General features: G+C 24.9%; 1 protein-coding gene across 3 annotated transcripts; it reads right to left on the bottom strand.

Moving 5' to 3' along the window:
* Positions 1-2,215: 2,215 nt before the first annotated feature.
* Positions 2,216-26,872, bottom strand: LOC134834745 (progestin and adipoQ receptor family member 4). Of its 3 annotated transcripts, none has more exons than XM_063849501.1 (8): positions 26,613-26,872; positions 17,031-17,498; positions 16,002-16,136; positions 10,779-10,994; positions 10,541-10,644; positions 8,925-9,062; positions 2,554-2,694; positions 2,216-2,498 (listed from the first exon to the last, which is right to left on the bottom strand). In XM_063849501.1, exons 2-8 carry the CDS (start codon positions 17,287-17,289, stop codon positions 2,409-2,411), a joined length of 1,083 nt encoding a protein of 360 aa, XP_063705571.1. In that variant the 5' UTR covers positions 17,290-17,498; positions 26,613-26,872; the 3' UTR covers positions 2,216-2,408. The 3 variants fall into 3 exon arrangements, with proteins under 3 accessions (XP_063705571.1, XP_063705573.1, XP_063705572.1); XM_063849503.1 differs by having other exon boundaries at positions 26,650-26,872; XM_063849502.1 differs by lacking the exon at positions 26,613-26,872 and adding an exon at positions 26,446-26,584.
* Between the last annotated feature and the right edge of the window lie 548 nt (positions 26,873-27,420).

Raw genomic sequence — 27,420 nt, 5'->3', positions numbered from 1 at the left:
ACTGTTTTTTTGTATGTTAATTATTATTCGATTCGTTCGCTATTTAAATTATTTATTTTTTGCTACATTACAAAGTTGAAGAGAAAAAGCTATATTTTTTTAAAAAAGTTTTTTAAACCCACATATTGCTTAGAAATTTCTTTTTTTTTTAATCAATCAATCATTTATTACATTATATATCATATATGATATCAATAAATAAAACAAGAAAGAAAAAAACAATGGACCGATCGATCAACGTGATCCAAACCGCGTGATTTACATAACCTCACTTTTTAACCGGGTTGCCAAATACTGAATTTTTCCGTAATTTATCATTATCAAAATGCTTTTAGCATATTTTTTTGTGTATTTTATCACAATAACATTGGAACAACTCTTGTTTCTCTTTGAACTTTTCGTCATTTCGTGTCATTGTACTTTTTTCTCCAAGTAGAAAAACAAACAAATTGGCACTCTTTGGTGCCTTTCTTATTTTTTTTTTACACATAAAGCACATGTCATAGTTGAGAAGTCAATTAAAAAGATGAAAAAAGTTTTAATTTTCAGGGGAAAGTTTTTTTAGTGCCTCTCTGCTTTTTTTTATTATTTTTTTTGTTTTTTGCTATTTTTGGTCCCCACGTGCTTTATATTTTTCTTGTTTTTTGTTTTTAAAGTAAAAAGCGTTGTCCCTGATTTATTACTTTTATTGTTTTTTTTCTTTGTTAGAGACATTCAAAAAGGTGCAAACAAGTAAAACTTTTTAGACGCATTTTAGAGCTGTGCGTTACAGCTTTACAAAAAAACAAAAAGGGAGACATTTAAAGGAAGAATGAAAGAGAAGGTTGTTTTCTCTATAAAGCACATAGTTTTTTGTTCTCGTTCAGAAAATTATAAAAAAAAATTAAGTGAGCGTGAAAATGTATAAAAAATATAAATTAACTAAAAATTAATATTAATAAAAAACAAATATTTTTTTAAAAATTTATTTATATTTTACTTTATAAATTCATAAAAAAATTAATTTAAAAAAAATTTCAATTTAAAAAATTTATTTTTTTATTTTATTTTATAATAAATTAAAAAAATAATTAATTTAAAAAAATAAATTTAATTAATAGCTTTAATTTAAAAAAACTTATTTTATTTTTATTTTATTTTAAGGTAAATTTATTTAAAAAAAATAAAATAAATTTAAAAAATAATTTCAATTTAATAAATTTATTTTTTAATTTTAAAAAACTAAAAAATATAATAAAATAAATTAAAAAAAAGAATTTCAATTTAATAAATTTATTTTATTTTAATTTATTTATATTTCATTTTATAAATTTATCAAAAAACAAAAAAAAATAAATTAAATTTAAAAAATAAATTAAATTTAATAAATTTATTTTATTTTAATTTATTTATATTTTATTTTATAAATTTATTTAAAAAAATATAAAATAAATTAATTTAAATTAAAAAATAAGATAAATTTTATTTTTTTTAAATATTAAAATTTTATCAAAAAATATTTTATAAAATTTTATATATTTTCACGTTCACTTTAATTTGTAACATTTACTTGTTAATTGACACATTTTAATTTTTTGTGTCAAAAATTTTTATTATTTATTTTTTTTTATTAACTTTTCTAATTTATTTATTATTTTTTTTCGGTAACTTTCTAATAAGTTGCTAATATTTTTTATATTTTCAATATTATCATAATAATAATTTAATATATATATTTAATAATAAATATTATTAATTGTTCAATCACATTCCTTTGTTTAATATTTAACTTTTTAATAGTAAATAATTATCCGACATTGATGATATTTTTATTTTTTTTTAAATTATTATTAATAGTTTACTTCTTACTTACACAATGAATGACGATTACGAGGCAGTTTCCATTTTTTTCACTCGTCGAATTACTCGCAAAAATGTCTATAGGCCAAAATCAAATCTGTGAGACGAGATTATCTGCTGCCATGATTTTTTTTCGCATTTTTTTTAATCACTTTCACGCACTTTTTTCACATCCACGAATTTTTCACATCCATCATTCATGACACGTTCGTCTTTTTTTCGTATTTTTATTTATTTATGTTTGTTTTTTATGTATATTGGTTAAATATTTACTTTATTTATATATTTTCGACACATTACGTTGAACGAAAACGTATAAAAAAGAAAGTCACACTCAAATGTTTTTTTGTTTTCTCGTCCGTTTGTATTAATTAATATTTTTTTTTGTTTATTTGTTATCAATACAATATTAATTAATAATTATAGAGAAGTCGCTACTCAAATATATATTTTTGTATTTTTTTATATTTTTTTTTTCTGGATAAATATTGCAACAAAAGAGCTTTTTATGCCGAAAGCAAATAACGCCATGTACTGTCGATTAACTCGTTAACTGATCCGGAAAGTAGTCATAGCTCGGTATGCGTATCCGTGACATTCATTGCTATAGTATCGCCGCATTTGCCATTTACCATCCATTCGATATCCAAAACTGTTGCCTTTTATTAAAAAAAAATTGTCAAGCCAATTTTCGGAATTAAAAAAATTGCTTACCTGATGCATCGAATAGACAGCCATCACAACGAGGATATGCATGATATTGTGAGAGTTAAGCCACATGTCGACGGCGCCCGGAAACCATTTTTCAGGAATATGCATTGCGCCGATCACGCCTCCAACTAACGACACAGAGTCCTGAAAAATTAAAAAAAAAAAGCAAGGCGTCTCCATTAGTAATTCTTCGTGTTAATTACTCGAAAGTTGTTATCGTGATTTTTTTCTACTCGAGTTGTTGGCTCATCATTTATCGTCAGAATCACGGAAAAAAAATGTGGAAAATTGCTGATAATTAAACAGATTCGGATCGAGAAGGAGTCGTATCGCTATTAAATGCATGCAATCTAATCATTTGCACTTTGTAGCGAGAAGCGGATTATATAACATCGTTGCATTGATATGTCGTGTGTTCAATTATTATTGTGGAAAAGTTCGTAGCTGAGGGAAAATCTCATCAATTTTTAATGAACATATCAACTTTTTGTGTTGTGTGTGGGCAATCAATGACGCAGAGTCATCATTTACTTTGAATGAGCTTGAAATGTTTCAATTTTTTTAATTTTTTGTAATGAAAATTTTTAATTTTAGGATTATGAGGCCTATAACGCTTTTTCTAATGAATATAAAATATCGTTATGAACCATCCAAAATTAATTTTCAACCTAAATTTGATAAAATTTATAGCTGGAAGTGAAAATTAATTTCCTTCATAATAAGAGGATTTTGACTTAAATTTTTTTTTGCTAACATCTTTAAAAGGCTCCTGTACCTCGAAAACGCAAAATTTGGAAAAAGTCCAAAACAAAAGTTGTTTCTAAAGACAAAACCTTCAATTTGAGACGGAGAACGGCGATGTAGCTCAATTTTCAAAAATCGATACGTGAGCCCTCATAATAAGAGGATTTTGGCTGAAATTTTTTTTGATCAATTTTTTTTTTGCTAACATCTTTAAAAGGCTCCTGTACATCGAAAACGCAAAATTTGGAAAAAGTCCAAAACAAAAGTTGTTTCTAAAGACAAAACCTTCAATTTGAGACGGAGAACGGCGATGTAGCTCAATTTTCAAAAATCGATACGTGAGCCCTCATAATAAGAGGATTTTGGCTGAAATTTTTTTTTGATCAATTTTTTTGCTAACATCTTTAAAAGGCTCCTGTACATCGAAAACGCAAAATTTGGAAAAAGTCCAAAACAAAAGTTGTTTCTAAAGACAAAACCTTCAATTTGAGACGGAGAACGGCGATGTAGCTCAATTTTCAAAAATCGATACGTGAGCCCTCATAATAAGAGGATTTTGGCTGAAATTTTTTTTGATCAATTTTTTTTTTGCTAACATCTTTAAAAGGCTCCTGTACATCGAAAACGCAAAATTTGGAAAAAGTCCAAAACAAAAGTTGTTTCTAAAGACAAAACCTTCAATTTGAGACGGAGAACGGCGATGTAGCTCAATTTTCAAAAATCGATACGTGAGCCCTCATAATAAGAGGATTTTGACTTAAATTTTTTTTGATCAATTTTTTTTTTGCTAACATCTTTAAAAGGCTCCTGTACATCGAAAACGCAAAATTTGGAAAAAGTCCAAAACAAAAGTTGTTTCTAAAGACAAAACCTTCAATTTGAGACGGAGAACGGCGATGTAGCTCAATTTTCAAAAATCGATACGTGAGCCCTCATAATAAGAGGATTTTGACTTAAATTTTTTTTTCTTAATTTTTTTTTTTTGCTAACATCTTTAAAAGGCTCCTGTACATCGGAAACGCAAAATTTGGAAAAAGTCCAAAACAAAAGTTGTTTCTAAAGACAAAACCTTCAATTTGAGACGGAGAACGGCGATGTAGCTCAATTTTCAAAAATCGATACGTGAGCCCTCATAATAAGAGGATTTTGGCTGAAATTTTTTTTGATCAATTTTTTTTTGCTAACATCTTTAAAAGGCTCCTGTACATCGAAAACGCAAAATTTGGAAAAAGTCCAAAACAAAAGTTGTTTCTAAAGACAAAACCTTCAATTTGAGACGGAGAACGGCGATGTAGCTCAATTTTCAAAAATCGATACGTGAGCCCTCATAATAAGAGGATTTTGACTTAAATTTTTTTTTGATCAATTTTTTGCTCCTGTACATCGAAAACGCAATATTTTCAAAACAAAAGTTAAATTAAACTTTTACTTTTAAAAAAAAAAGTTTTTTTTTGAAAAAGTTTACTTAATACAAAGAACAAGTCAAAAGTAAATTGACTTAGTGACTTTTACAAAAGAAAAAGCCAACTTTTTTAAACTTCTTATGCTCAAGTCCAAGATTAAGCCTTGAAAAGTAAAAAGTCAAAAGTAAAAGTCGAAAGTTTTTTCGACCCTGATTAAATATTTTTATTTTACTTTATTTAATTTTATTTTTTTAAAATTTATTTGTTTTTAAATTTTTCCTTTAATTTTTTTAAAATGAATTTTTTTAACTTTAATTTTAATTCTTTTACTCTTTTTTGGCTTTCAAGAGTAAAAAAAATTAAATTAAAAAAATAATAATTTTAGATATTTTTTTTAAAATTATTAATTAATTAATATAAAAAAAAATATTAATGAAAAATTAATTATAAGGCATATGAAAAAAAATATTTTGTATGTAGGTATATTTTAATACATTTTTAATTTTTTTTTATAAATTTACAAAAAAAAAATTTTTTTTGTTAAATTTAAAAAAAAATTTATTAATATAAATTAAAAAAATTAAATTAAATAAAAAAAAATTAAGAAAAAAGTTGAAAAGTTGAAAAAAAACATCAAAAAATTCCCTCCTTCGCCAATTCAACCTCAATTTTAATTGCTTTTTTTGTTGCTACATGAAGTCAAGTCGTTATCACGTCATACACTCATCGGCGTCAATTTACCAATAAATTACTGTTTTCATGTAGACATCAATTACGAGGCAACACACAGTTCACTTAAAGTATCAAATTTGCTTTGCATGTCCTTTAAACTGTCACTGTCGCTCGTAATAATAATAATCATTTGATTCGGGGTTGTGTAACGTGATTACCTTTTTTCTTCCCATCTCCCGTAATCGATAGCGATATTAAAACTTTTTCCTTGTCTTGCAGCAACAGACACGTTAAAAAGTGAAATTTTTATTAATTTTTAATGAGACGCCTTTTATTGACACGAAAAACTTTTTTTTTTGTCTCTTCCCCGAGAAAAAGTTTTTGATGGTTGTCCATCAAAAAAAAAAAAGTTTGCGCCAACGATATAATAATAGAGCAGCAACAGCAGCATGGTTACGACGGAAAAATCGTAAGTTGTTACCGCTCATTGGTTATTAATGGAACCGATTGCAAAACGAAAAATCAATAATAAATATTTATTTCAATTGTTCGTCGCTCTTCTGTGGAAATGGATTCAAAACGGACCGGAGGTAATTGATTCGCCTTTTTTCCCTTTTATTGTTGATTTCTCCGAGGAACAAATCTCGCACTAATTGAAAAGGGTCTGAAATGCGTCTTTTGTCGTCGTTGTTGTTGACAATCTTTGGAATGGAGTCCCTTTTTGCATGCATGGATGCCTTGCACGAGTTTTTTTCTCTTGAGATTTTTTCTGCAGATACGATTTTTTGCTTTTCTGTGTGGGATGGCAGAAAGACGTCAGCAGCAATGCACAAAGAAAAAAAGGAATAAAATCGGATTTACTGCCTTTTTGCATGTTGGCAGGCAGGTACGAAATTAGCATTCGCAGAAAAATGTGGTGTCAAAAAGTATTACGTGAACATGAGCAATTATTTCGTGCACACACAATGACTTGTTTGTTGTCCTTTCTTATACTTTGAGCAAACGAGGCTTCATTAATATCATCAAATATTTACACTTCGTTTTTTTTCTACGTTTTTCTCGTGCTTTCTTCGTGTCGTTCAATTGTTCATATTTTTTATTTGGCGTGTTTTAAAAGGAAAAAAGGGTCGAATTTTCAGAGACGTGTAAAAATAAGGAAAATTTTTAAAATATTTTCAATTTTCTTCAAGAGTTTCATAATTTTTTTATATTTTGATTTTTTTAAAATTTTTTTACGAATTTCTTCAAAAGCTTTTTTCAATTTATTTTAAAATTTTCTTTAAAACCTTAAAAAAAATTTAAAACATAATTTTTTTAATTTTCTTCAAGTTTTTTTTAATTTGAATTTGAAAAATTTTCTTAATTTTTTTAAATATAATTTTCCAATTTTTTTCGCAATTTCAAAAATTTAAAAAAAAAACATTTAAAAAATTTTTTTTTTTTCAAAATTTTCTTCTCTTTAAATTTTTCAAAAAGATTTTTTTAAGTAAATTTTTAAAAAATTTTTATAATTTTTTTTACATTTTTTTAAATTTTCTTTAAATTTTAAAAAAATTTTTTTTTTCTTGATTTTTTTCCAAAAAAAATTTTTCATGAATTTTAAAAATTTCTTCAAAAACTTGTTTGAGGAATTTTAAGGTTTTTTTTAAATATTCTCTTAATTTTTTTAACATTTTTCAATTTTTTTTTAAATTTCTTCAAAAGATTTAAAAAAATTTAAAAATTTTCTTGAGGAGTTCATTTATTTTTTTTTAAATTTTTAAAATTATTTTTTTTTATTTTTTAAAAATTATCGAAATTAGAATAAAAAATCAAAATTTGAAAATTTCCTTCTTTAAAATTTCAATTGAGCTACATCTCTGATCTTTTACTGCCCATCTGTCATTCAATTTCTTGTTTTATTAAAATTTCAGCAAAACGATCACTGTTACCATCCATAACTGCTCGATTGACACAGAAAGTGAATATATTTACAAAGACAAGACAAACAACTTTGTTTACCAATAAAAGACCGTGTCGTCCTTCTTTCCATCGCATCCATTGACTAAAGTGTAATTAAGAGAGGTGAAACCAAAAAAAGGTGAAATTGAGCCCGAGGGTGATTTTTTTTTTACGAAAAAGTAAAAAAATAATTGATGACTTTTTCAATTACTCGAAAAAAAAAGAAGAAATTTGACCTTTAATGAATTTGACAAACAAAAATTGTTCCGAAATATCGTTTTCTCGACGAATCCTTGACTGATTTATAATTTGTGTATAATCCGTTTCGCTTTTTGAAATAATAATAACGGCAGAGTAGTTTCATTATATTATTAAATTATATTACTTTATGAACTCAATTAAATTGTTATCCTATTAAAGGCTGTCTGTGTGTGTGTGTTTGGCAGCTTGCACGACGAACAGCGGATAAAAGGAGGGGGATTATAAAAGATTCATGGTTTATGCAGACACAAACACGGAATATTTTCAAAACATTGAATTATATTATCTTCTCGCTGTTCGTGTGTCATTGCGCGTCATTCTCGCCCCATGTCGAGGGATAACAATGTAAGTGCTGCGGTTTTTGACGAAAAGTTGTCTGGATAACAGAGATTGGAGCAATTAATGCTTTTATGATGACTTGAGAGGGGATAAAGGTGTTTTGTGTCATAAAACAATGAAATGACAATCAATCAAGTGAGGTTTTTCGTGACAAAGGAGATAAATTGCTTTCGATTTTTTGATGAATTTTTAATAATTTTCTTAAAGAAGAAGCTAAAATCGAGTTCAAAACATTAAATTTGAATTTAATTTTCATATTTTTATAAAAAATTTATTTTTTTAAAATTTATAAAATTTTTAAAAAATTAATTTCAACAATTTAATTAATTATTTTTTTTAAATTAAATAAAATATTTTTATAAAAATTAATTTTTTTTTTATAAAATTTTTTAAAAATTTTTTTTAATTAAAATAATTTTTTTTTTCTTAAAAATTAAAAAAAAAATTTAAAAAAATTTTTTTTTCATATTAAAATTGATTTTTTTATTTTTTTAAAAATTAATTTTTTTTTCTTATAAAATTTTTTAAAAATTAATTTTACTAAAAATTCTTTAAAAAATTTTTTAAAAAATTTTTTCAAAAAAAAAAAATATTTTTTCATATTAAGATTGATTTTTTTACTTTTTTAAAAAATTAATTTTTTTTCTTATAAAATTTTTTAAAAATTAATGTTTCGAATCTAATTTTTCTAATTAAAATTATTTTTTTTAATTAATTAAAATTGATTTTTTTTTCTCATAAAAATTTATTTTCTTCAACTCTTTGAACTGAAAGCTTTAAATTCAACTTAAAATTCAATGAAAACTGACAAAATCACTTTTAAACATTTTTTTTTTTTTCAAAATTTCTCGAAAAAAATTGAATAAAATCGAGCATCACTCCAAATGTCAATAAAAAACATCAATTTCCGTTATCACTGTTCCGTAAGTATTTTCAAATCGCATTTCATGCTCAATATTTAGTCAATAAATGTACATTTTTTTGTTCGTTTTTTCAATAAATCGAGCACATTACCTGCAAGACAACGTGAGTAAATGACGTTGGACTTCCTCCGCCGAGTCGCGTGACACGTAGCAGCGCTAAAAATATCCTCATAGTAAATGGTAATGCGAAACAAAGTCTTCGTTGCCATGGCGAGCCAGCAGTAAGAGCCTGAAACGAAACGAAACAAAAAGAACGTCAAAAAAAATTTGCTTGAAGAAGGAAGGAAACAAGAAAACGAGCGAACAAAATACCAGAAAATAAACTTTTTAATTATTATAATGATTCTATGGGATGATGGGAAATGAGATATGATGACATGATGCCGCTGCCGCCAACAACGATTGTGAACGTTTATGGCACAGAGAGAAGGAGTAATTAAACGCAAAGTTTATCACAGGTTTTTTTTGCTTTGCTTTTCTGCAGGTGTGTGTGGGATGATGAACAATTTTATTTATTTTCTACTTTTTATTTTGTGTGATTTTTAATGAAATTACGTTTGTTTGAATTTAAATTTTTAAAAATTTCAATTTCATTCGAGAATTTGAAATTATTTTTTTATTCAAATTTAAAATAATTTTATTGAAAGTTTTTAAGCTAATTTTTTTAAAATTTATATTGAAAAATTTTAAATAAATTTTTTTTTAAAAAATTTGATTTATATTGTTTTTATTTTAATAATTTTTTTGAAATTTTTAGAAAATTAAATTTTTTTTTTAATTTTTTTTTTTTTGAAAAAGAAATTGAAAAATTTTTTTTTTTTTTTAATTTCAAATTTTTAAAAATTAAAAAATTTTTTTTTTTAATTTAAATTTTTAATTTTTTTTTTATTTTTTTTTTTGAAAATTTTTAAGATTTTTTAGATGTAAATAATTTTTAATTTTTTTTTTTTTAATTTTTTTTTTGTTTTTGAAATATTTTTTTAAAAAATTATTTTTTAAAAAATATTTTTCTTAATTTGAAGCAAAATTTTTTGAAAAATTTAATTAAAAATAAAAAATTAAATTGAAAAATTTTTTTTAATTTTTTTTTTTATAAAAATTTTTTTTTAAATTATTTTATTTGAAAATATTTTTTTTTAAATTCTTTAAATTCTTTTAATATTTTATTTATTAAAAAAAGTTTAAAAATTTTTTTTTTCTTATTTTTTGAAGATTTAAAAAAAACATTAAAAAATTTTTTTTCAAAAAATTAAAAATTTTTTTTTTTCGCCAAATAAAAAAAAAATTTTTTTTAAAAATTATTTTTGAAAATTAAAAAAAAAAATTTTTTTTTGAAAATTAAAAATTTAAATTATTCAATTTAATTATTTATTAATATTTTTTAATATTTTTTTTAATAATTTTTTTAAATAATATTTTTTTTTAAATATTTTTTCTCATTTTTTTTCAGGATTCATTTATTTGAAAAAAACGCACAAAGGAACAAAGGAGGAAACTTTGCAACAAACTCCATTACATATTTAATAGGCATCAGGTTTCATGTTCATGCGAGCGTCATAATGCATCGCAAACAATAAAATCATATGTGAAAAAAGAAAAGTTTTGATGACAACGAGAGATCAGGTTTCCATGCCAAACATAAAAACGAGATGATTTACAGTTTCGCAAAGTTCAGGGTTCATTCAAATGATGTTTTCAGATACGTACCTTATACAATCCCCACACGCAAAGGAGACAATATGCTGTTATTATGAACCACTTTAGCAGCCCGTTCAGACAAAAAACCGTTGCTGTAACCATTGGCAGGGCACCTACAAGTTTTTTTGTCACAAAATTGGATTTTGAGTGTATGGCATGAAAAAAAGGAGAAAAACAGATTTTATTACAAAAACATAAATTTTTTATCGTTTCGATATTAATATCGAGCAAATTATTAGATACCTACCGAAACTCTGACTGATCCAAATGCCGAGCATGTCTAATTGCAGTAAGCGGTAATACGTGTATTCGCCGTGCTCCAAATTCATGAACAAGTGATAGACGAAGCTGCCGCACCAAGGTGCCACAGAACCGACTAAATGACACCATGACAAAAAGCGATATTCATTTTCCCATGGCAATATAGCCGGCACCGTAGCGAGGATATAGACAATGGGTATGCCTGCAAAACAGATAAAGAAAATGGAGAAAAATGAAAAAAAAAAATGGTCAAAAGTAATTTCTTTTAATGACGGAAACGAATTACTTTTTCGCACAAAAGAGGAGTGCAAAAAAAAAATATGAATAATCATTTTGCGAACGGCGATGACATTCATTCAGTTTGAACATTTGAACAATCGGGTGAGTATTATCGTGATTAATATTAATGCTAAAGATATCCGGAATTAAGGACATCCGATTTATTTTCGTTCATTTCAATGGAAAAGGTCATTTTTGTGCTTTTTCAAAAGAAAATTTGATGTTTTGTGACAGATATTGAAAATTTTTTTGAATTTAAAGAACATTTTCGATTCGGTGAAGTTGAATAAAAAATTTTTTAACATTTGTAAAAATTCAATTTTTGCTTCTTGAAGAGATCCAAAATTCAAGTTTTGACTCTGAAGCCCAAATTTATCTTTTTAAAAACTTTTAAAGTTGAAATTTTTCTCAAAAAAAATTAATTTAAGAAATTAAACGAGCTCTGAAACTCAAATTTTGACTTCAGCAATATCTGAATTATTTTTTTTCTCAAGATTTTTCATAAAAGTTCAATTTTAGTAAATTGATGACTATAAATACAATTAAAATTTCTAAAATAAAAATTTAATTTTAAGTCTTTGAAGAATAATTTTTGACTTTTGAGATTTTTTTATTTTTTGTGAAATGTAAAGTAAATAATTTTCTTAAAATTCATCGCAAAATTTTATTTTTTTAGTTTTAAAATTATTTTTTTTTAATTTTAAATTTAAATTTAAAATTTTTAAAATATTTTAGATATTTAGAGCACTATATATCACTTTTTGCGACTTCTTAATTTAATTTTTTTTTAAATTTTTTTTTTTTTTAATTTTAAAAAATTTTTAATTAAATTTTTTTTAATTTTTAAAATAATTTAATTTAAAATTTTTAAACTAATTTTTTTAATTTTTATTTAAAAATTTAAAATTAAATTTATTTAAAAAATTTTAATTGATTTTAAAAAGAATAAAATAAAATGTTTAAGAAATTCAAAAAAATTTTTTTTTAAAAATCACGATCTTTCAAAAAATATTTTTTTTTATTTTCTGAAATTGTAATTCTGAAAAAATTTCATTTTATTAAAAATTTGAAAAAGATCTTTTTTTTTAAATGTTTTTAACTTAAATTTTTTTTTTAATTATTTTTTTTTAAATTTTTCAAAATCTATCACGAAACTTCAATTTTAGAAACTTTTTGACTTTCGAAGTTAATTTTTAAGACATGAAGAGCACTAAATAATACGTTTTACGACTTCTTAATATATTTTTTCCACAAAAATTTTGAAATTAAAAGACTTCTGAAGTTCATTTTTCAGCTCATTTTCGGAGCTCATACCTTCTTCAAATCTCTTCAGTAAGAACTCAAATCCTTTTTTATCACTGACATTTCCTCTAATAACATCATTTTCACTCTATTTCAGGCACATTATCAATTTATTCAAACACGCGACGCTATTTTCAGCTGTAATAAATGCAAAAAAGGACGAAACACCCAAACACACAGTAGATCGATGTTTCCTGTTTCCGCTAATTTCGGGCCAATTTGACGAAAAAACAAACAAAAATACTTCATGACAAGACACAAAACTGCTGAAAAATTGTTTAAAATTGCCAAGAATCATGATGTAACAACATCATCGTCATCCAATCAATAAATGCCTTCCGAAAAATTCAAAAGGAGTGTTTGAACAACGTCAAGGCGTTTGCGGAACAAAAAAAATCAATTTACATTATTACGACAAAACACTTTTATCGAGAGCATTGCAGGCAGGCAAGCAGGTGATCTATCTCTTTCTCTTCGTCTCGCAGCTTATTTTTATGTCGTAAAAAGTAAAAATAAATATTATTCTCGAAGCGGAGTAAATTTTGCATAAATATTCGTGTCTTATGTCGACATCAAGAGAAACAGTCGGAAGGATTGAAATAAAATTGAATATTATTTCGAGAGGAATTTCGTGAATTATAATGAAATTCCTTCGACTGTGTGGATTTAAAACATTTCAGTTTTTATTGTTGGCTGTAATTGACTCTATTTACATTCCGTTGATTATATTTTGATGAAAATGATGGAAAATCCGGGGACCGTCATCGTCTCTCTTTTGATCGTTCATCCAGCGAAAATTGAACAAATACGGAATTTATGAGGCAGAAACCGTAATTCATTGCGCTTTTGCTGCTTTTTGCTTTCCCGCTGCCGCCGCCGCACTTCATTCGACAAAAGGAGAGAGAATAAACAAAGAGCGCCGAGAGTGTTGTCGTGATTTTAGCGACACAAAAGAAATTGTGCGGCATTGAAAGTTTTTGACAAAAGGACTCGACTCGAGTGTTCTCGTAAATCAACCAAAATGAAAAAATGTTAGATGAATATTTTTGAATTAGAGGCAAATATGGGTAAGATTTTTTTTATTTTAATTATTTTTTTTTTTTATAAAGAAAAAAAAATAATTAATTTAATTTTAATTGAAATTTCATTTTTTTTTTAATTTTTAATTTTTTTTAAAAAAAAAAATTTTTAAATTTTTTTTAGAAAAATATTTTAAATTTATTTTTTATTTAATTTAATTATTATTATATTTTTTAAAATTATTTTTGTCAAACTTTTTTAAAAGTTTTATTTTTTTTTTCATTATTCCCTTCAAAAATTTTAAAAAAATATATTTAAAAAAAATTAAAAATAATTTTTTTTTTGTTCAAAGCTCAAAAAAAATTTAACAATTTTTAATTATTAAAATTTTAATTTTATTTATTTAAATATTTATTTTAATTTTTTTTCTCAATTTTTTTTAAATTTAATTTTTTTTTATTATTTCCTTCAAAAATTTAAAAAAAATTAAAAATAAAAAAAAAAATTTTAAAGTTCAATGAAAATTTAACAAAGTTCAATGAGAAGTTCAATATGATGAAAAATTTAAAAATATTTCTGTATTTCAGGTAATTTTCCATAAAAATTCTATTTAATCCAAACCAAGCAAAAATTTCTTCACAAATATCCTCATCTCGCTGCATTTCTTTTCAAATTCATAAAAAAAGTTAAAAACCAGACGTCTCCATTGCTCGTCAGAAGAGAAGTTTTCATCCTCATTATGACATAATCTGTGTTTTCTTTTAACACGGAGCAAGAGAGCAAGATACACGCGGGACGAGAGATGTTTCTGTGCCAGATGTGATAACGCAATAAAAACAACGATTTAATTACTACAATAATAATAACAACAGCACACAAGGACACTCACGTTTAATTAATCCCATACACACAATGGTGTCAGTATGTAAATAATTATGGAATGATGTACCGCATGCGAGATGCTCGTATGTTCGAGGCAGGAAAACCACCTCATATGGGTACAAAAAACACGCTGAAGGCACATCATTGTGCTTTGTTCAAATATTTGAATATATATTTTTTCGCCTACACAACAGAAAATTTTGCACTGACGTAATTTTTTTTTTTCGTTGGTCAAAGTCTCTTTCTTTCTCTCGTTCCGGAGCCATGTTTTAATCAAATAAAAAGTTTTTTTTTACATTTTTAGGTTATGTCGTTCGCACACGAGACTTTGTTGTTGCGGGATTTAAATATTGGGGAAGAGTAAAATGTGACAAAATTATCAGGTGACTTTTTATGACTTCATAATCTTTTTTTTTAAGTTCAGTTTTATAACAAAATTATTTTGAAACTTTTACGATCGAATTTTGAATTGACATTTAATGATTTTTTTTTTTTTGTTAAATTATGAAAATAAAATTTTTGAAGAAATTTTTTATTTTTTTGTTGAAATATATTCAAATTTCTTCATATTTTTGTTTTTTTTTTCAAAAATTTAAAAAATTTTAAAATTCTTCATGAATTATTATTATTTAATTTTTTTTATTTTTAATTTTTTGTTTTTTTAAATAATTTTTTTATTTTTTTTCTTAATTTTCTTTTAAAAAATTTTCAATTTTATTTTTAAAATTTTTTGACGTCAAATTTTTGAAGAACTTTTGCCTCTTTAATTTTAAAAATTTTTATTGTTTTCTTAATTTAAAAATTCTTCTTGAATTATTTTTATTTATTTTTTTTTAATTTCTCATTTTTTTTTCTTTATTTTTAAAAAAAAAAATTTTCAATTTAATTTTTAAATTTTTTTGAACGTCAAATTTTGAATATAAGAATTTCATAAAATTCTTTAACCTTAAAAATTTTTAATTTTTTTAAAATTAATTTCTTTAAAAAATTCATAAATGTCAATTCAAAATTTGACCGTTAAAAATTTGAAAATCGCTTTTCGCTAATTCAAAAAAAAATATTTTTTTTTAAGCATCTGTTTTAAATTCAACTTTGGCATAGTTTGGAAAGGATTGTCACAGAATAACATGTCAAGAAAACAATTTCAGTACTTGAACATTTAGAGAAATATTAATATTTCAAGGAAGTCATTCCAAATAGTTCAAGCTGTGATCAAAAACTTCCTTTGCAAACACAAAATGAAATGCCTTAAAGCCAAAAATGCATCTTTCTCACATGCTGTGTTTACGTAAGTTCTTGCTGATAAAATTTAACTTTTTTTCTTGCTCTTATTGCGATAAAAAAAAGTTACATTTCTTCATAAAAAGAAACTTATTTCAAACAAGAAACTTTATAAATATTTTTTCCGCAGAAAGATTCCATTTAAAGGAGATTTTCTCACATCAAGCGTCATAAGCGCCTTAACTTTGGATTTCAGGTGAATTTTCTTTCGCCAACTGTTCATTTTGTGTTTTGTTTTGTTTCTTCATTTAATAAATTCGACGGAACATATGATACCTCGAGGAATTCGTACGTGACTCGTACTCTTTTTTTTTCTTTTTTGCCGAGTCGAGCTACTTTTTAATTAAAAATGTATTATTTAGTGCTCAGGTGTGTTTGTTCTGTGTCGAAATGAAATTCGTTGCGTAATAAAATGACCACGATGAAAATGTTTGGAATAACTTACCATGCGTTAAAATGTTAACCGTTTCGTTATGCATATAAAATAGGCTGTTAAAACATCCTCGGATATCTTGGAGCGGCCTGTAACCCTTCAAAACATACGGATTGAATTGCAAATGGCGGGGCATGTCATGCCAATCTACAAAAAAAAAAAAATATTTATTAATTTATTTATTTTTTTTAATTAAGCCGCTACAAATTTTTTTTTTTCGAACTTTTTATCTCAAGACTTTAAAATTAAAATTAATTATTTTTAATAAAATTAATTAATTTTATTTATTTTAAATTTTAAAAAATAATGATTTATTTTTATTTAAATGATAAATTATTTTGTGCGAAAAAAAATATGAAAAAAATTAATTTTTTTTCGTTTTTGCTTGAAAAAAATTAATTTAAATTATTTTATTAAAATAAATTTTAATTTAATTTTTTATTTAATATTTAATAAATTAATTATTTTATTAATTATTTTTTCATAAATTTTTGAAAAAAAAAAGTTAAATATCTTATATAATTTTAATTTTTAAAATTTTTATCGTTTTTCAAAAAAAACCATTAAATATAAAAATTTTTTAATTTTAATTATTTTAATTTTTTAATTTTTTTTCGGAAGCAATAATTATTAATAAAAATTTAATTTATTTAATTAATAAAATTTTTTGTGCAAAAAAATTATGAAAAAATTTTTTTTTTTCGTTTTTGCTTGAAAAAAAATTAATTTAGATTATTTTATTAAATATTTTATTTAATTTATTAATTTTAATTAATTAATTATTTTTATTTTTAATTATTTTTAAAAATTTAAATCTTTCGATTTTGCTTGAAACGAAAAATTAATAAAAATTATTTTTTTTAATTTTTATTTTTTTTATTGAATATTTATTTAATTCATTATTTAAGAATTAATTTTTTTTCTTGAAATTTGAAAATTTTCGACTTTTTTTTTTCTTTTTTGAGGCATGGGACAAAAACAAAAAAAAATTGGAACGGCTTTATTTATTTTTTAATTAATTAACGAAAATTTATTTATTACCTTTCAGATGAACTCCCGGCGGAGGTGTCAAATATTTGTTTAATTGATTCAAAATCGGCTTTCCCGTGATCCCGCATGTTTTTTTCGTCGTCTCACTCGTCGCCGATGGATAATCGTGTTGCGCTGCGTCGCCGTTTATGCTGTTGCAGCTGCTGCTCCCGTTGCTGCTATTTTTGCGTTCACTCGTAGAATTCTCCACGCCAGACTCACTGAGAATCGTTTCAGTCATTTTGTGATCGTTTGTCGGGTTATTTAACATTGTCTTCCCCGAAAATGACGATTTTATTTGATTTTTTTCGTGAACAATTTTTTTTTTTTACTTTTTTTTCACTTGTATGCTTTATAGACGGAAATCGTGAACTATTTTTAACTGTTTAACATATACAATTATTATTTATTTATTTTATTTTATTTGTCTAGTCTATTTTTTTTTTGGTTTTCTTATTTTTAGTATCACTTTGCTTCTACCTAAATTTCACAAAAAATAATTTTTTTTCTCTTTTTAGGAAAAATTGTACTTCATCATCATCGTTTCTTCGAGAAATTTACATAATATTTATTTTTTCAATAAATTTTTCGCGAACACCGAAAATATTTTATATTTTTGCGGGAATGTGATGCATTCCGTTTCTCATAAGTTACTGACGTGGGTAACATTTTTTTTTATATTTTAACGTGTGAGAGACGGACGTGTAGAGAGACACATGTGATAAACTAGCGCACGAGACGAGAAAGAGAGAATCAATTTGTGATTCACGAAAACTTGTTTTCATTCTTTCTATTATTATTGTTCAATGTGTGGCAAAAGTCAGATGTTGACCCATAAACTAATTTTTTTTACGTGTTTGTCGATTTTCTGGCGCGCGCGAGAAGCGAAGAGAATTGAGAAATAATAAAATCATAAAAGAGAAAGTGACGTAATATTTAGCTAATAGAAAAAAGTAGAGTAGAAGATGATTTTTTTTAGAAAAAAAAAATAAGGAGACATCGTCATATAACGGTCAATATGTTAATTATGGTGTCTTATCATCATCTTCTTCGTGTTTTCGTTCTCTTTTGTCGCTTCTTCTATTGAGTCATTGTTGTCGGAGTAATGGGGAATGAACTTGTCGGAGACAATTTTTATCATTTTTATCGCAAAAATGAAGGATTTTGAGTCAAACAAGGGTACGTGAGATGAAATTGAGTTCAAGAAGGCATGGAGTGAGTTCAAAAAGTTCAATTTCATTTTAAATTGGGAGCAAAAAATGATCAAAGGGAAATTTTTGACCCGAAAAAGTGGTTTACTGATCCAAAAAATTAAAATTTTTGCCTTTAAATATTTTTTGAAGAAGAAATTTTCATAAAAAATCAACTTTTTTGGATTTTTTATGAAATTTTTTATTAAAAATTTAATGTCAAAAGTTCTGATCTTGAACAAACTTTTGAACTTTTAAATAAAAAAAAATCTTCCGATAAACTTCAGTCCAAAGAAATTCAACTTCCAGCTAATAAAAGTTGCTCGACATGTAAATCTTGATTCAATTTCCTTCTTATTTTTCCCTTTTTTTCCATCTCCCAACAGCTTTTTTTACGTGTCTTACACGAATTTCTAACTCACTGAACTCGAATAACATGATTTTCCAAGATAAACATCAACTTTTGCTGTTTATATTGATTTGACTCGCACTTCCCTTAAATATTTTTGTTTGTTAATGATAACATTTTTTCACAAGAAGAGAAGAAAAAAAAAGGAACGATAAATTCTTTGTTGGCTGAGTACCTTCAATATCTTGTAATAATAAAATAGGAAAATTTTGTCGTTTTTTAATGTTCTTGTTTGTTGTTAAAAGAGGGAACAAGCTGTGTGAGAGGAGGATGAGCAGGTATTCTTTCTCTTCAATTATGCAAAATATGCGGAAAATTTGTCGTGGTCTCTTCGTTTTGCTCAACTGGTATTTAAGTATTGTCGGTATTTGGGACTTGAAAGTAGAATAATAATAATAAATAATAATAATCTTCTTTGTGAACAAGATGATAAGGAATGATATTTTGGGACTTATTGAACAAATTCCATTTTGTAACAATTTTAGTGAAAATATTTTAGTTTGTCATAAATTGTCAATTTATCTTTTTGTATTATTAAAAAGTGAAAAATTAATTTTCTCAATTTTGAACTCTCTTTGAAACTTTGAGGTTTTTAATTCTTAAAACTAAAAGTTTTTAAGTCTCAAAATTTAAAAAAAAAATAAAACTGAAAATTTTTGAACTCTTAAAACTGAAAGATTTTAAAACTGAAGGATTTTTATCTCTCAGAACTGAAAATTTTAAAAACTCTCAAAACTGAAAATTTTAAAAACTGAAAGACTTTCAGCTCTTAAAACTAAAAATTTTAAAAACTGAAAGACTTTCAGCTCTTAAAACTGAAAAATTTAAAAACTGAAGGATTTTTAGCTTTTGAAATTGAAAAAAAAATTAAAATTGAAAGACATTAAACTCTCATTGAATGTTGAATTGAAACATTAAATATTAAAAAAAATCATTAAAATCCAAGATAAAAAGAAATTACGGAAGCGGAAAACATTCCCATGAATGATTGTTTTGATAAGTGGTTTTGATGAGAATTTTTCGTTTAAAATTCACTCCATAAAATTTTTTGTCTTGTTTTTTTTTTCATCCTCGTCTGAAGATCTATATAAGCATGATTAATGAGAAATGATTTGTCTGAAATTTCATTTTCCTAAAAAATTACTTTTTTATTCACTTTTTATCATTTTCAACGAATTTTAATTACTTTAATAAAAAAGCTTTTCATTTATTTTCATTTTCTTTTTTTCGTCTCTTATCGCAGCGCCATGAACAAACACAACAAAAAAAGTGAGACATCAATCTACCATCATCGTGCAATGCCATAAAAGAGATAAAAGCTGTTTGTCAAACATAAGCCACACAACTTGCGACAATTCCATTTATTTCGTGCCGACTCCCACGCACGCTTCACTGAGCTTCGAGCAATGAAAGAAAAGTCGGCGGATTTCACTTGTCGTGTGTTTCTCTCTTTTTTTTGTGTGGATGCTTCGAGCATTTGTGACACTTGAATCTCGTTTTTCGTTGGAAATCCATTCGGAACGAGCCAACGTCAAATAAATGTCAAAAAATCATGAAAATTTCATCCCACAGATTAAAAGTAGGAAAAAAAACGACGAATTTGCGTCATCAGCTAATCCATCACGGGATGAAAAATGCAAATAACTGTCCAATGCTTTAATTAGGGACGACAGTTCATTACCACGTGAATAATTTAGAGGCACAGATTTTACGTCAAAACATGAAAAAAAAAACGAAACTTCCAAGAAGAAAAGAAAAAATTTCATTGAATCAAATTAAATCGAATCAATATTAGCTTATGTCGCTTTATTTCATTTCTGACTGCATGAAAGCTTTTAAAAAAAAGACACGAGGCAGAGTAAAAGGATAGACAGGGAAATTAAGATGTAGATATTGTCTGTCAGAAATATTTTATGGAATTCGCAATAAAAGTTTTCTCTCTCGATGATAAATGACCGGAAAAGGACAACTTTTTCTGCATAAATTTTAATTTTGGGGATTTTTTCTACTCGGCTTTTAGCAAAACAAGATGACAAAAATTCATAAAGTTTGAAATTTGAACGTCGGCTCAGATGTGCAAACAAGAAATTTTAATTAAATGTTTGTTTTTGTGTCGGATTTCAAGTTCAATGTCGAAACATTTTTTTTTAAATGAAATTTATGTTTATCGGTTTTTAATTTAATTTATTTAAATAATTTAATTAATTATTTTAATTAAAATTGAAATAAATAATTTTTAAATTTTTAGAATAATTTTAATTTTTTTTAATTAATTTTTAATTTAATTTCATTTTTAAAATAAAAATGAAAAATTATAAAAAAATTAATCAAATTAAATTAAGTTAATTTTTTTAATTTAATTATTTTTTTTTATTTGAATAAATTTTTTAATATTGTTCAATTTTAAGAAATTTGTTAATTTTTAAATTTTTTTTTATAATTTTTTTCAGGATATCATCGTAAAATTTCCTTTTTACAAAAAATTTTTATTTTATCGGATTTTAATTTTATTTATTTAAATAATATAATTATTTTAATTAATTTAATTTAATTCTTTAAATTTTAATGAAATAAATAATTTTTATTTTATTTTTTATAAAAAAAAAAGAAAATAAAAATTAATAAAAAATAAAATTCATCTTTTTCTTGCGTTTATTAAAAATAATTTTTATTACTATTAAAATAATAAATAAAAAAATTAAATTAAATTAAAAAAAATAAAAATTATTTTTTTATTAATTGAATAATTAAAATTTTAAATTAATTTTCCTTTTAATTTTTTGATGGATTTTTTTATTTTTATTTAATTTTAACAAATTTATTAATTTTTTCATTTTTTTTTTATTTTTTCAGGATATCATCGTAAAATTTCTTTTTCATGAAAAATCCATCAACTTGTAACCTAAATTCATGCTGAGCTCTTCCTTTGAACGATAATCTAATTAAAATTTAAGCCAAGTTCAGATCAATTTGGTAGATGTCTTCTTCAACACGACACAGATTTACCGCACAAAAGAATCAAAAATAATCCAATAAAGACGATAAAATAACGCTAAAAAAATACCCCAGACCCAATAACCTTGGCAAAGCAGACACAAACACGTAGCACCAACACACGTACCCGACAATGAAATATCAATCTAGGTGAAGACATAAAACTTTTTTTTTCTCTCTCTTTTATTTTTAAAATGAAATTTTGCATTGTTCGAACACAAAAAAATGCAATATCAGGATTTTTTTTTGCATCATGGTCAAACAATCGATGACAACAAAGTTTTGGAGTATGAGACCATGAATGCTTTTTTTGTTTGTTTGTTTGTGTTATGGAAAGCCCTCATTTATCACAATCGATTACGGCACGCTTTTTGTGGGTTTTATTGAAAAAGAAAGAAAAGATTTTTTTGGAAGAAAAAAAAAATATTGGAAGGAGGAAAATCTCAACAATGGCTTAAAACTTGCACACACACGATCGATAAATAATAAAAATTTGTCACTTCTTTTGTTCGGCACGATGTTCAACATGAATATTTTGCACAATAATAAATAATAACGAGATTAGCAAGGATGAGAGTCTCTCGCATTCGGAATTGTGTGTCGCCTAGTCGCCTAAATAAACATAAAATTGTAAGTAAAGTAGATGGGAGCATTCGGAAATTTATGACATACTAAAAATATAACAACACAGACGGATGAAATCGAGAAGATTCGTCATTGTCGAACAAGTTTGTTTATTTTTTGATGAAAAGTCGAGAGGCGATTGATGATAAGATATTTATTTGTTTTCTTTCGGCTTTCAAAAAAGGGTTAGATATGGGCAATTTTCTTCAGCGATAAGGCTTGTAAAAACACTTGACTTTATCTAACACGAAAGGATATCATTTGGAAAGGTATTAAAATGACGAGACGAAAGATTTTTCGGAGAAATTTTAAAGTGAAAATTAAAATGAAAAAATTGAAGTTAAAAAGTGAAATTTTACATGAAAAAAATGTGAAAAAATTACTCAAAAAAAAATATTTAGAGGAAAATTTTATTTAAAAATTTAAATTAAATATTTAATTCATTGAAAAAAATAAAAATTTTCAGAAAAAGCCAAAAAACTAACTTTTTGTGTGAAAATTTTCAAAAAAATGTTAAAAAGTTCCTCAAAAAAAAAAAATTATTCAAATCAATTAATTTGAATTTGAAAAAAAAAATTAAGTGAGAAATTTAATAAATAATTAAAAAGAATTAATCGAAAATTAAAAAAAAAAATAAAAAAAATTGAAATAAACTGTTAAAAAATTGAGAACTTCATGGAAAATTGACATAAAAAATTTTAAAAAATTATTCAAGAAATTTTGTTTTAATTAAAATTCAAACGAAAAGTTTAAAAAATTTTCAAAAATAATAATAAAAAAAATGTGAAAAAATTAATCAAAAAATTTTTTTTTATCAAATTTCAGAAAAAATAAATAAAAATTTAAAATAATTATTAAAATCAAAGTCTATAAAACTTCAATGAAAAATGTGAAATCAAATAAAAAAGTTAAAGTTTTTCAGAAAAAAATTTTCATTAAAAATTAAAAAAAAAATCAAGTGAAAAATTGAAATCAAATGTCAAAAAGAAAATTAACTTTTGAGTGAAAATATTTATGAAAAATTAAAAAAAAAAATTTGTTCGAAAATTTTTTTTTCAAAATTTAGAAAAGCTTGAATGAAAAGCTGACATAAAATTTTCAAAAAATTAATTTTTAACAAAACTATTTTTTCTTTCATAAAATGAATAAATTTAAATAAAAAATATCATTAGAGAAAGATAAAAATTAAAAACTCGAAGTGAAAAATTCAAATTTCCAAGTTTCAAGTTCAATGAAAATCGATTTGAAGTTAAAAAAAAACTAACATAAAAGAATATATTTCCTTAAAACCGCATAAAAGCAAAAAGCGATAAAAAAGCTTAAAACTTTTTCACATTTACGTCGAGTTTTTAAAAACGATTGAATAATTCATCGCTCGCCTTGCTTTGCAATGTGAAAAGCGGCTTTCCCTTCCAAATCTCTCTCTCTGGTTCGAACAAAGTGTTTTAGCGGGATTATTTTGTACATAATAATAAGCTGCGAGATAAACGAGCCACGAGCGTAAAAAAAACAACAACGACGACACATGTTTCGGTGTAACAATAAAAAAAAGTGTCCATTTATGAACGTGAGAACACCTAAGACACTTTACACGTGTTTCGCATTCGTTGAGCGACGCAATTTCCGCGTACGAGATTTATAGACGAGTTTTTGTCTATTTTGCGGTAAATTAGAGAAAATCATGAACAATGAACAGAACAATTTTCGGGAAATCATTAATCATCCATCTTCTGTTTTCTTTTCAGACGAAGCAAGGCATTCAACAAGAAGCAACATTTGGACCACAAATCACTATTTCACGATGAAAACGTGCGTCGATGATGATTTTCAGGGCATTTGAAGAAAAATTCGTCAAAATGGGTTCTGAAAAAATTTTCAAATTATTTCAATTAATTCAAACCAAGCATAAATTTTAATTTTTCAACTTTTAAAAGGGTTTTGAGCCCCAAAAAATGGAATCCATCCCTGATGAAGATGATGGGCAAGTTTATTCTCGCATATTATTATTATATATTGACACAACACTTTCCATCAAATATTTAAAACGGGGTTCGACGCAAAACAGCAACTTTGTGCCGCCGCCGCAAAACTTTACGAACCACATCCATCGCTCGACATTTCATCGCATATCGACATGAACGAGTCTAATGGGCGTATTTATATCTACGATGCATATCTACATCAATTTCAAACTAAAAGTAGCAATTCAGAGGCGAAAGAAAACTTTAAAATATTAAAACAATGCCTTCGACGTCGATATGTTTTAATCTCGCTAAATAAATAAGCAGGATTGTGTAGTTGGATGAATAAATGATGATTAACTGATGGAACGTGGCGTGGCTTCGCATTGCATCGGAAATTTATTTATTTTTTCTTTGGAGCGGCGGGCAAGATTACAGTAATCGAGGCTTCAACAAGCTGCAAATGGCTTTTCTCATGAGACTTCTCGATAAAAATCTGTGGGAAAAGTTTCGCCTTGATTGCACGTTTTGAAATGTGGCAAAGTAATTAAGTTGTTAACAAGTTTAATGGTGCGAGAACGAAACCGAAGCTTCTGTCGATAAATATTTTATGGCTCATGAAAGTTCTGGAATTGCAATGTGATGAAAGTTTTATAGCGAAAATTTTTATATAAAGTGACAAATTGCTCAAAAAATTAAAATAAATTTTAAATGAAATGAAAAATTTAAAGTTAATAAAATTTTTGATTTTTTTATAAAATTTTAATAATTATAAACTAAAATAATTTTTAAAAAATATAAATAAAAATTGAAAATTAAAAAAAAATTTAAAAAAAAATAATTTTTAAATATTTGTAAAATTTAAAAATTAAAAATTGAATTTAAAAAATTCAATGAAAAATTGAAATTTTATGAATTTAAACTTTTAGTTTTATTTGAAAGCAATTTAAATTTTTAATATTTGATTATTTTTGTTTAAGAAGATTTTTAAAAAATTAAAAATTGAAAAAATTTCGATATAAAATTTTTTTTCTTATTATTTTCATATTGATGCTTTTTGAAAATTAAAATTTATTTGAAAATTTTCTGTTGGAGAAAATAATTTTTTTGGTCTTATTTATTATTTTTTTTTTAATTTTTTAAAAAATTCTTGATTTTTAACTTCAATTAAATTTTTCAAGTTTTTACAGTTCAGCTTGACAAAATAATTTAAGCTATTTGAATATTTTTCTAAATATTATTAAAATATAAAAATTTATCTTAATTTTTTTAACAATTTCTCATATTTCTCAATTTTTTCAAAAAAAAAAAAAAATTTGTTAAAGTGTTTTCCTCAATTGAATTTTTTTGAAATTTGGAATTTATTTGAACATTTTCTGTTCGAGAAAATAAATTTTTTTCATTTTTATTTTTTAAAAAAATCCCGAAATTAAACTTAGAATTATATTTGAAATCTACTTTCATTTTTCAATAAATTTTCAAGTTTATATTTTTTTTCTTAATTGAAGTTTTTTTAAAAAATAAAATTAAATTATTTGAACATTTTCTTACTCGGCAAAAGAAAAAATTTTCGTTTTTTCATAAAATACTTTTTTTAATTTTTTTTAATTTTTAAATTGAAACGTAATTTGAAATGTATTTTAATTTTTTAACAATTTTTCATATATTTTTAAGAAATTTTTTCTAAAAATTTTCAGTTCAATTTTTCATAGAAAATTCCGATATAAAAAAAATTTTCCTCAATAAAAAAAATTATTTGAAAATTTTTTCTTTCAGAAAAAACAAATTTTCGAGCAAATAATTGATTTTATCATTTCCTTACCAAATTACTCAAATTATTACTCAATGTCCCAAATGAGCTTCAAATTATCCGTTAATTTATCCAAAAATTATCTAAAATCTACTGAACTTCCGCTTTACCTTCACAATTTCCAAAAAAGGACATTCAACTTGTCGTGATTTATTTCCAAATAATTTTTTTTGCTTCTAAAGTGATTTGGCAATAAAATCACGAAAAGTAATCCTTGAGTCAGCGAACCTATTTATCATACTTATAAATATTGTAAAACCCTCGTTTTGTCGAAAATCCTCCAACTACTCGCTATTTAGTTGCTTGAGCAAACATCATAAAAATCTGCCGAAAAAAGCGACTTTATTTACATAACTATGCCGTCGTCGTCGCACAAAAACAACAAAATACTTGGTAAAAATTATTGTTTGAAATTTTCTTCCTTCACCTCTCTGCCTACGTGCGAGCGATGTAATGAAAATGTCAAAATGTGCTTAATTCAAATAAAAATAAACACTCGTTGTTCGAGGAGTTTCAGTTTATTTTTGCGCTTTGATGATGACGATGATGATGAAAATGATGAAAATTGCAAAAGTTGCAAAAAGTTGGAAATTTATTATTAAATACCGATCACACAGAAACACTCGTGTGCAAAGTATCGCACTTGAAATGCCTTTTGCCTTCAATTATGTCACTATTTTGTTTCACTTTTGGTATTTTTTTTATTTTTTTTTCTTTCGCGAGACTCTGAACGCACGAGAGCCTCTGAATCGCGGGGTTTTTCAATTTTTGCAGTCCAAATAATAATTTTCCCACAAAAAATTTGTGTTTTCAGTGACACGGTATCACAAGTTAAGAGAGTTTTAGGTTTTTGGAGTCCACACTCCTTTAACGATACGGTGAAACTGAGGGAAAATTTTTCACACAACCACTCATTCGGAGACTTTTCATTGATTGCAGATGTATGGAAGGGGAAGGTTACAGGGTGACATTTCATTTTTTTCGCCTTTAACTCCGGTTTCATGAAAAAAAAATTTTTTTTTCATCAAAATTGAAATTTTTATCTAAAAAAAAAATGTTTTTAATAAATTTCTGTTGAAAATTTTTAAAAAATCTCAAAAACTTACCGAATTTTCCGGAAAAATCGTGTCCTTTCAACGTGTAGCCTTCATTCGTGTTAAACAGAAACACATGTGTTGCCTATAAACGGCCTTCAACGCGAACCATGAGACATGCGCATTGCGTCGCACAACCAAAATCGGTTTTTTTTTTGCTTCCTTCCCTTGCCTCGCATTTGGGTAACTCACATCGTAAATGCAATATCCGACTTTTCCGATGTTATGTTAGAATTTTTCTCTTCCCTCTTGTTCGTTGTCGTCGGTTTTCTCGTAATATTTGGAGCACGAGCGACTTTTTTTTTGCTGCTGTGTAGTAC

This window comes from Culicoides brevitarsis, chromosome 3, assembly GCF_036172545.1.
Source record: "Culicoides brevitarsis isolate CSIRO-B50_1 chromosome 3, AGI_CSIRO_Cbre_v1, whole genome shotgun sequence".
Taxonomy (NCBI): Eukaryota; Metazoa; Arthropoda; class Insecta; order Diptera; family Ceratopogonidae; genus Culicoides; species Culicoides brevitarsis.
Note: the sequence above shows the minus strand (reverse complement) of the source record. Positions and strands in the feature narration are given on the sequence as shown.